The 10,923-nt window shown below is 52.8% G+C and overlaps 1 protein-coding gene across 1 annotated transcript; it reads left to right on the top strand.

Annotated features, from left to right (window-relative positions):
• Positions 1-1,914: 1,914 nt before the first annotated feature.
• On the top strand, positions 1,915-9,410 carry ETH_00012260 (DnaJ domain-containing protein, putative; the record flags this gene model as incomplete). The annotated part of the gene is made up of 7 exons (XM_013375454.1): positions 1,915-3,548; positions 3,875-4,130; positions 4,316-4,492; positions 5,005-5,102; positions 5,304-5,391; positions 5,608-5,699; positions 5,885-9,410. The coding sequence occupies 7 exons, from the start codon at positions 1,915-1,917 to the stop codon at positions 9,408-9,410; spliced, it is 5,871 nt and encodes a 1,956-aa protein (XP_013230908.1).
• Between the last annotated feature and the right edge of the window lie 1,513 nt (positions 9,411-10,923).

The following is a 10,923-nucleotide window of genomic DNA, read 5'->3' as shown; positions in this document are numbered from 1 at the left end:
ATATCCTAAGTATTCATGAGCCAACATCCTTTGTACGAATCTAACTTCGGCGTCTGAGGTCAGAAGGTAGATAGCTTGCATCTCGTTAGGCGCAGTGCCACCAGGCTCAAACACCAAAGGCGCCGGAAGCCATCTCCCTACGCATCTTAGGAGGTTCTTTGACCTCAACCTTCTGTTGCTTTGCTTAGTGGCCTCCAGGACGAGGCTTACGGTGTGTGAGTGTGCTCGTTATGGGCTTGTTTGTTGCCTCAGTGACTCGCCCATTATGGCGCATATCGCGCTACTAGGGAGGCAATCCCAAGAGGCCTCTGGATGATCGATCTTATTGTGGAGTGCGCGGCAGCATACATCCTCCAGAACAGCCCCACTTGTGGTGCACTAAGCTGGCTTAGTCCTTAAGTAGTTCCCCAGTGACGGGTATCCTAGGTGCTCTTCAGTACCACGCATGACTTATACAAGCACCTAACGAGGCCACGCAATCATATTAGGAGAAAGAGACCATCTCAAAACTAAGGTAAACATGATTTACGGCCGCAAAGCCTGCCTGACTCCTTGGTCCGCACAGGGCCCCTGCTTGCTACTGAGTTATCGCCATCCGCAAGCCTACGATGTCGCTAGACGTCGCATGATCTAGCCAGATTCTTTGTTCTCTCTTCTTTACCACTTTTATGCCTAGTTTATGTTGCATACATGTCCAATTTAGTATGGATGGCCTTCAAAGACCATTCCTGGGGCCAAATGTAGTGCCCCTCACCAGCGCAACAGGCTTGTGAGACCTCCTGACCTCCAGGCAGTAATAGGCAGTAATACGTTTCAGGATGATGACATTTCCATGATTTGGTCAAACAGCGCCTAATATTTACTAAAAACTTGGATTCGCTTCGACTTTAACGTGCACCTACGCTTTGGCGCCTAGGCAAAGCTCTAAGGTAAAGAATCACTCACACAAATCTCATTCACAGATGTCTTAATAGCATTCACAGAGGTCTTAATAGCCATAGCAGCATAGGTCACTGCCTGTTTACCCCGTGTGTTAATTTTTGTACCGAATTGTACAGACTCATCTGAAGCCAGGCATATCCAAACATTCTGCACTGGGTGCTCTGCAACTCCGTACGAGTCCGTACTTGCCGTTGTGGAGCATGTATGCTGAAATACTGCTTTTTGTAATGTAACAAACAGGTGTGTCACTGTGTTACGCTTTTTTCTTGCGTGGTCTCCTTCATATCCTTCACTCAGCCCTGCAACACCACCCCCAGGACAGGGCCCCCAGGGCCCCGAATGCAGTTTACGCTTTTTGTGCGATTTCTTTCGATATGATGCAAATCATTTCAAGTAATAAATATTCCCCCTTTCAAACGTATCATGGTCTTTTTAGGTGGACTTCCTCTCTGTGGGGGCTGATGTGTCTGATGCAGCGTATGCCTGCTTCGTTTCGTTCGTGTCGTGACAGGCTCAGTCGTGTCCTGTAAAGAATTAGGTGGATTAATGCCACATGGACTCTTCTTACTGTCATTATTGCTTAAAATCTGTTTGGTTCTCCCGTAGGGCTGGCCTCTTGATTTTTGGACAGAATGTGTTGAGGGAGTTCCGCGGTCCTCGAATCTCAACTGAACTTCTAATTTCATGAAGTGCCGTGCCACTGAAACAAGAAGTGACCGTTGTAATCTGAGCCAGCAGATGCCTTGTACCTTCCGTGGTTCCAAGCATTGACACCCACTTTGTGGCGGGAGAACGCTGCCAATGTACGCTCCCACAAAAGTTGCGCACCTAACAAGCATGCGGGATACAGTGGATTAGTTTGCCGCTTTCTGTGTACGGGCAGCTGAAGGAGTTGGAGTATTTTCTGTGCCCCAGAGCTCCAAGGGCGCTGCTTTAGCGCTGACTTCTGCAATACCAAAGGTGGCGCAGACCATGCGGGAGGTCTTGCAGCATGGACAGAGCGAGGAGGAGTCCGACACTACTTATGCATCCGCCGATGTTGCCAGGCTACATGCAGTGGCAAGACGCATTCAGCTGAGGGAGCATGCGAGTAGACAGCAGCAACTCCAGCTTCACAAGCAGCTGCAGCAGCAGCAGCAGCTGTTGCAGCAGCAGCAACAGCAGTTGCACCAGCAAGATGCGTTGCTACGCCACCAAGAACAGCTCCTTCGGCAGCAAGAACAGCAGCTCTCTAGCCGTGAGACTGAAGCGAGGCTGCTGTTGCGTCAGGTGAGTTTGCTGCAGCAGCAGCTGGAAGAAAGGGCGGACCGCCTCGCAGCGGCAGAAGGCAACTACCTCGATGTCACAGCATCCTTACAACAGCTAAAGCAGCGCGTAGCCTTGGGAGATGAGGCGAAGCTATTCGTTGAGGAGGTGCGGCAGCAACGACAGCAAGATACGCAGCATCTCTATGCAGAGGTTCGTCGCCTTAGGCGTCAACTCGCCCAGTGCATACGTTCGTCAGTTTCGTCCAACGATAAGGACAGAAGAGAACAAAATTTACGGGAGGAAGATGCAGACCTAGAGAAGGAAAGTGTTCAGAGGTGCCACTTGAATGAGTCATCTTTGGGGCAACAGGCGACTGGCGAAGGACAACCGCAGCAGCCAGGTGCAGAGCTTTCGCTGCCTTTGAAAGGGAATGAAGGGGCGATTTTTAGCCCTTCTACATCCGTCGGCATTTGGTGCTGTGCGGAGGCAGCAGAGGCTGCTTCATGCACGGCTTGGGGTTGCAGTGCTGGTTGCAGCTGCCACAGTGACTCGCAGCACGAGGCGGTGGTGGATGAGTTGCGTGAGGCACTGCATACCTGCCGCTGCGCCGTCGATCAGAGGATCACTGACGAGGCAACAGCCACGTCAACGGCAGCCGTGGGGGCTGCATCATTGGCTATGAGGGAAGTGCTCCAGCGCTGTCCGGCATCAGGGGCTGATCCAGAAATCGTGGATATTCTGCTTGAAAGGTTGAGGGCAGAGAGTATGCGGATAAGGGTGTATTCACAACAAAGGCACGCAGCTTCGTCTTCAGCGGCAGGGTGCAGCACCGAAGGTCAACTGCAGCTGCAGGGAAGCCTGGCAGCAATAGATGAGCCAATGGAAAGAGAGGCTTATGATGTTCTTGGGACTGCTCTTCCGGACGTGGTGTTACTGCCTCTTCTCGGAGTGCAGAACATCGCGACTCTACTCCGTCTGAAGCAACAGGCTGTCTTGCTTGCCAACTCGCGCTGGCTGCAGCTGCTCAGGGACACAGTAGGCAGCAAATTTCTTGAGGGCAGTAGCTGCGTTGCTAGCAGCTGCAGCAGCAACGGCATTCTGAAGGAGAAGGGTCAAATGGAGACGTCTCCACAAGCAGGAGCAAATAAGGAGAGTGGCACGACTACGCTTGTGCCTGCTGGGGAGACGAGAAGGGAATCTCGGCAGCATATGTTGTTGCAGCTGCTGCTGCGAGGATCTGGCGGAGTAGCTGCTGCAGCAGGACTCCTGAGAGAGGGCGCTTCCCCACTGGCATTTCATGCGTCAACTTTGACTGATAGAGAGTCAGGGAATAACGTCTTCCATCTCGTCTGCATGAGGCAAGCTAGCTGCAACCACTATGGGGCACTGTCAATCAAAAGTTGACCCCGGCGGGCGCAGCCATACAGTAGGCCCACTGCACGCCTTAGTGTTGACAGCAGTTGCTGAGACGCATTTGTTTGTGAGCTGGTAGCTCTGGATTTCTTTGGGGTAGTTTTGGCTGCCTCCGCGCCTACCATTTTGTGGGGCTAGTCGAGGGCTTTGCAATTTTGACTGTCTACCTCAACCGACAAAGAGTGTCAGACTGTGAGGACGTGGTTTGTTCTTCTCCTTCAGTAGCGCTAGCGGTGTGGATGCTGGTTGGCCTTGTTGTATTTCTCTTCAGGAACCTGCCACAGCTGTTTGGCACGCTCAGTCTCACGTCGCTCCCGTCCGAATTTTTCTACGCTCACAACAGAGAAGGCAAAACGCCTGCTGATCTGCTGCCGCTTCTGCTGCCTCCTTACGTGGAAGAACTACGCGAGCTGCAGAAAACTGCAGCAGCAGAACTACAGCGCCGAGCCGAATTCCAGGACCAGGTCGCATTGGTTTCTTGTAACTTAAGGGCCTGGAGAAGCGTAGTGTTTGAATATGCGGCAAAGGCGAGTTCATTATTCTAGGACTGCAGTTTCTGTCGTGTCCCTTTGCAAAGGATACTGATCTAAAGAGCAGCCCGGAGGCTGTGTCACCACGCAGCATGTAGAGTCGCTGCTTGTCTTTCGACAGATACCCAGAGAAACATTGGCGCGTGACATTAGTTGCGCGGCGATTCCGTGCGGATATGCAGGCAAGCTCGCTGTACAGACAGCATCGGAACGAGGCGGCACTTGCTCTTTATACGGAGGCATTGAAACTACAACAGCGGCTATTAGAGAAGCAGCAGCAGCTCGATGAGATTACCGGTGGTGTCAGTGCTTCTAATGTTTCGCTGTTAGAGAACACAGCGAAGCTTGCTTTCAACAAGGTGCGGAAGAGAGCGTCGTTGAGGCAAAGACCGCTTTGCTCTGTCATTTGAACTGGCAGTATGCAAATTCCTGTACTTAAGTCTATGATTGGGGATGGGTGAGCTGCGGAGCAACACCACTGCTGCCCTCGGGCAATGCTTAGCATCCAGAGAATTTTGTGTTAGCTGCGCTTTGCCTTTTGCTGCTCTTTAGGGGCGAAGCGCCCTTCGTCTTGGTCGCTGGACTTGCAGCCTCCAGAGCTGCATGCTCTGCATCAGCATGACCCCGAACTACAGGGCCGCATATGAAACTGCTGCAGAGGTTGGCTATACAAAGAGAGCCACAGCTCAAGCAGACCTGGCTTTGCGAAATATACAGATAGCAAAGGACACGTGAACTTCGACGGAGAGAACCTTCTTCAGTGCATAAAAGAGAACAGTGGCGTATTTGTACTTTAAGCAGCAATGTTCAAGTGTGGACTAAATTATGTGCTTCCCCGTTAATTTGTTTTGCTGTGCTACTTGTTCTACAGGCTTGCGAATGGCTACTGGATTTTGAGGGAGCACTAAATTACATGCAGCTGATGCGACAGAACTGCCCAGACTCTTTCTCCGCCGAACATTACCAAAAGTACTTTGTTAGCATTTCCGGCAGGCTTGAGCCACAGGGCACCTCAACTTGTAGTTGCTCAATGTTGCCCTGCAGCTTATCTGAGTTAACACCTCGACCAACTTCGGCGGTATATGCTGCTGTAACAAAGTGAACCATTGCTAGTGTCAACGAAACGGAATTATGCCCACGCGTGCCTGGTGCGATGCTTTGCTGAGGCAGGCGACGGCTTTACGAAGCCCAGCTGCACGCGTCGAGCTTCCAAGTGTTGGGCATTGAGAAGGGTGCCCCCAAAGCAATAGTGAATCGAGTATGGTCCAACCTGCTCTGCCAGCACACCTTTTTTTTCTCCTTTTGATGTTTTTCTCGCGGCGTTCACACCTTGCTCCCGTAACGTCCTGTCGGCTCTTCAGCCTAGAACATGCTCCCATTTGAGTGCCGTTCCTGAGCAAGACTATGCAGTCTTTCCTTCGTCTCATATTCGCTTGCTAGACTCCGCCTGCGGTTTTCTTGACGTGGCGTACAGGCGTTCCGCCGCATGAGCATTTTGTGGCATCCGGACAAAGCCTCTGCACTGTCAGAAGACCTCCGGCTCAGACATGAAAACCACTTCAAAAGGTGGGTGTGCACAAGCCAGAGTCTTCATGAGGTTGGGCTTCGCGGTGGTTGCTGAAAAGAAGAAACGCATTTTTACCTTGAAAGAAAAAGTTGAGGCGTTATACAGTAGAGGCCAGGGAGGGACATGAAACGATGAGCGCGCTGGAAGGCGCCCTTGTTTTCTGGCTCCTACTGTGTGGTCTCAGGCTTAACGAAGCACGTATTGCGTTGCTGGATGAAAAATCCTATGCAAGACAGCTGCTCTTACCTACCCAGCCACTGTATAGGCATCCTGAGCTGCTTGTCATTGCTAAGCCAGCGCAGCAGTCGACACCCTCTCCTCTCCTGGCTCAGCCAGCACAGCTCACAGCAGAGCAGCAGCAAGACAGTCAGCACCACAGTGAACAGGATCAAACGCTGCGGGATCCGCAGCAGGAGGCAGATGAGGTGGAGCCCCGTCTTGAGAAGCTGCAGCAGCAGAGGCAGCAATTGCTGCGGTCCATCGGGAGCCTCCAACGACAGCAGCATGAGCTGCAACGCGAGCTAGAGGAACACCAAGGTGCAGCTACAAGGGAGCAGGGTTGGGCCAGTACTAGCAATTCTTTGCGGTGGCATGAACTGCAGAAGCTGCAGCAGCAACAGCATAACAAGCAGAAGAGGCTCATACAGTGCGAAACGGAAATCGACCGGTGCCTGCACAAGAAGGAGGTGCAACACCAAGCCCATGCGCATGAGCAGCACGAAAAGGACCAGTCAGACACCCAACAGCAACAAAAATACGAGGAACAGGACCAGCGAGACCCAGAAGCGGTAGACGTGGAGCAGGTAGAGGGGAATGTGGAAGAACGGCAAACAGACAACTGCAGTCCCTGTAGTGATGACTGGCACAACCCGCTGCAGCAGCAGTCTCAGCAGCGGAACCTAGAGACATGCGACGTGGAAGCTCCCAGCCGTACGCCTCCAGGTGAGCCTGTAGGAGACAGTGAAGAGCAGCCTGCCACTCAGACTGCGCACTTTGCTTCTTCCTCAGGAACAACAGCAGCAGCGGCGGTCAATGAAACGGCAGCAACTGCGTTGTCGGAGGGAACCCAAACAAATCCTGAGGGTGACACTCCGTCTTGGGCCTCCGTCACTTCCAGTGACAGTGATGCAGACGATTCTAATGCAGGCTTTGCCTATTCGGGCTATGCACAAAGTGCAGACAACTCGCAGTGTAGTTCGGGATTTCCTACCACATCGACTACAGTACCAACACCGCCTCCACCTCCGAAAGAGGCCTGCGCTTCTACCCAGCAGTCCCGGAGCTCCTCTGAAACATCGCTTGCACCTGACTCGCCGACAAAACCGACCACTATGCTAAACGCGAAACGCAACAGGGAGTCCTCCTGCGCGAGCTTTTGCCGAACAGTCGGTCGCGGCTGCTCGCGAGCGTTCTCTGCAGGGCCTCAGAAGAGAACAGGAGAAGCAGCCACAAAGACAACAGTTGGGACTCCAGCGGCCACTGCCCGCAGGAGCCTCACCACTTGTATTTATTCTACGGCGCCGCGGTGTGCTGCAGCTGCTACTGGCACGAGAGAAGCCAATCAGCCAAGAAAAAGCACAGCATATTGGGAAGAAACAAACAGTAGCAGCAAGAACAGCACCAGCAACAGCAGTAGCAACAGCAGCAGCTGCAGCAGCAGCAGTAGCGACCCAAGCGATAGTGAAGACGCCGTTTCCGACAGAGGCCCAGATAGGGCTTGGATCGAAGGCAACGTCTTCGGGAGGAACAATTTTGCTGCTGCGGCTACTGCTGCTGCAGTTGCCAAAATAACAGCAAGTGCTATCCCAGCAGCGAGTGGCGGTTCGGCAAAAGCTGCCATACAGAAGCGGCAGCAGCAATTGCTGTCGCCTCCTCCACGACGGGTAACAGCAACACAAGGTGCGCGGAAGGACGGCAGCAGGTGTAGCAGTGGTGGAAGCAGCGAGTGCAAGGCAAGAGGGACCTCAGGGCGCCGTCGTTTTGTCCGCACACGGGGTTATCTGCAGCAACAACAAGTTAGTCCTCACCAGCAGCGACAGGACCAGCAGCAGCAGTGTCAGGACCAGCAACAGCGGCGGCAGCAGCTCTGGAGAGAAACAGCTGGCGGGAGCGAAACCACTGGGAACACCCCTTCAACAACTCCAACCAGTCAAGCGGCAGCAGCGGGCCCGTTATCTGATGCAACCTCACAAGCAGCAACAGGAGCAGCGTGGCCTTTGCCCCCTGACTTTCCTGAGCCATTCAGCGTAGAAGGCCTGCCGTCGCAGCGGCAGCTGGCGGGCCAAAACACAGTATCATGGCATCAAGAGCGAGACCAGCGAGACGCGCCACGGCAGTTTGAGTGCTCCGACTCGGAGATTCTTGGGCACTCATTAGGAAACAAGCAAAGTGACTACGGGCGAGGGCGTAATGTCGCAGAATCTCCGGTGGTGTTTACCCAATCCTTCGATTGCCATTGCATACGACACCAGGACTTGCAGAAGGACTCTTCTCAGGAGCAGATGTTGCATCGGAACCTGCAGCCGCAGAACGAGTTGCAAGGGATAGCGGAGACAGATGGCCGCCAATTGCTGTTCCCAGAGGAAGAGCTGCGCTCGTGCTCCGCGCGACCAGAAGAACCGAAAGTAGAAAGGCTCGCAACGCCAGTCCCTGCTACCCCTCTCGCAGGTCGACCTTTTCCTGTAGGACACGAAGATGTTGCTGTGCCCCCTGAGGCAAGATGGGCTGGTTTCGAGGACGGGCATGCGAGCGATAAGGATCCCCCGCAGAGAAACTTTCGATGGCCAGTTCCCCCTCATTGCAGAAACACGTCCGATACTGGCGTGGGCTTAATCAATTGTTCTAACCAATCTAGTTCAGCAACGGAGTCTGTGAATTCCATGGAACCTACAGTAGCACGGGTCTCTCGAAATGGCGGAGGTATAAGCACTTCTGGGGCGCATCACTCGAATAGTGCCAGTGGGGTTTCTAGTGCTGGAGAAAACTGCGGCAGCAGCACTGGTAACCAGAGTGATGGACGGATCGACAAAAGAGAAAGCTTTAGCGGTCGCAGCGGCTGCAGTGATAGTGACCCGGAAGAGCGTCCGGGTACGCTACGGGAATCCGGACGGTGGCGCCAGTCCCTTTATTCTCAGCAGCAGCAGCATTTCCGCCGACAGCAAAAGCATCTGTACAACTCCGCTACGCATGAAGCTTCCAGCCAAGGGAGCCCTTCTGGAGCAGAAGCAGTCATTCTTCCGCAGGTGGGGATGACTGCACCGCAGCGAAGCTCGATGCCGGTGCTGGGTTGCAGCACCACGAGTGTGAGCAGCAGCGCCACACTCAGCGAAGGCGCAGCACCAGCAATGGCTACGCCCACGAGACTGTTTCCTCACTGCAGCCCGAATGAAGTGGAAGTGCAGCATAGAGCACACAACGCGTACTTGGGCTGCTCTCAAGAAACTTCTTGTAGCGCTTCAAGGGGTGCCGCTGCTGCTGCATCTGGAGATCACATAACAACCGTCAGCGACGCGTTACGCGGGCTTCAGCCCAGTGAAGACGGATTTAGTACATTAGCGGGCAATGGTCTCCCACTTCGTGCCGATGGCCGTTCAGTAGGGGATATGCCAGCACCTTTGAGCATGTGGCAGCACGTCCGCATTAGAGGGTCTTTACCGCATACCGGAGAAAACGTTTTGCAACGCCCGCCGAACAGGACCAGCGAAATGTGACTTAGCGGAGGAAACGAGGGTCAGCAGGCCGAATACCCCAAATTGAATAATGTGTTCTGTGTCATCGTTGGACACATTGATATGGGGTACGTGAGCTCACCGCGAGCTGGTGAAACTCGTGAAGACTTTACACTTTCTGCACCTCTACAAAAGGATTAACCCAGATCTGACGGAAATGGCTTGACAGAATAGATGCAGCCATATAAATGGAGCCTACCGTAACTGCGGTTGTGCTGCATCGTTTAGCGATGATAATAGTAGCACACTGCTTTATATTAAGGACCAGCGCTGAGTATGGTGTGCGCGTCGCATTGTCTTCTAATTGAGTGCGGCGCTTTCGCACCAAGGTCATATGTTGCCGTCAGTGAGCTGCATGCATTTCTTCTCTTCTTGGTTCGTGAAGCTTGCAGCAATAACTGTTTTGCTGATTAAATCATTTTTCATCCGCCTACACGCTCGACTTTTGAACTTAAGATATTCTACGAGGACCGTGTTGTATACGATAGGCTTTAATTGCTGGCTCTTCATATTTACGAAGAATTTTTAGACACGTTGGTAATTCTTGATCTTCCTTTTCTCAAAGCCAAACGGCTCATAAGGGCTTTTGCTTTCAGCCTATTTTGTGAGCTGATGCGACTACACTCTGGTATTCAGAACGACAAAATCCACAGCAGAACTCTGCGCTTAGAGCCCATACATGACCTGACTTGCTTAGTCTGCACATTCTTCTCCATCGGCTTTCTCAATCAGTAGGCAGCCTGCATTTTGCAAATGGTGGAGCACAATGCTGCGAAGCCAATCAAAGAAGCCGCCAGACTTCGGTGCAGCTCCCACAGTGTCGCACTCAAAGGCCGGTATTAACGCAGTTGCCTGCCTATACAGCTGGGAATTCTGGTTGCGAAGAGTATGTTCCGTTCTCGCTAAGCGCTCGACTGCATCAACAGATACTCTCTCGGCAGATGCATCTGGGGAGTTGGACGGCTGTGCGACATCGCATTTCTTTGGCTGTTGCGAAGTTGCACGGGCATAGGCAGAAGAAATATTACACCTAGATTGTCGCACACATTTGCTCTGAGATTGAGACTCTATCAGAAGCCTCTGTATTTCGGGCGTTGCTTTCCCCTCTAAGAGAGTAGCCCTCAGTCTTGTCATCGCTGCCTCGTTGGGCACTACATCCTCATTGCTTGCACTTTCGTCGTCGCTGGTGTTTTTGCTGCTACCTTCACTTCTGGTGTTTTCACCGGCAGGGTCCGGTGTCTTTACTGGACGCAGCTAAGAATGTCAACGGCAGCAAACGCATCTTGCGGAAATAGTGGTGCATCTGTAGCTGCCTTCTTAACGCCACTAGGCAAACATGGAACTTAAAGCTTTCACCTGTCGTAAACTTGCAGCGGCCATACAACTGCTCATTCAGATGGCACTTTCACCTACGGCGTTGCCAGTGGTGGAGTCAGCATCAGATCTTCCGCTTTCAATAGCAGCCATACGGCGCCTGGCTCTTTTTGCTGCTCCT

The sequence above is a fragment of the Eimeria tenella genome, genomic scaffold, assembly GCF_000499545.2.
Source record: "Eimeria tenella Houghton genomic scaffold, Eth_scaff28, whole genome shotgun sequence".
NCBI classification, from domain to species: domain Eukaryota; phylum Apicomplexa; class Conoidasida; order Eucoccidiorida; family Eimeriidae; genus Eimeria; species Eimeria tenella.
Note: the sequence above shows the minus strand (reverse complement) of the source record. Positions and strands in the feature narration are given on the sequence as shown.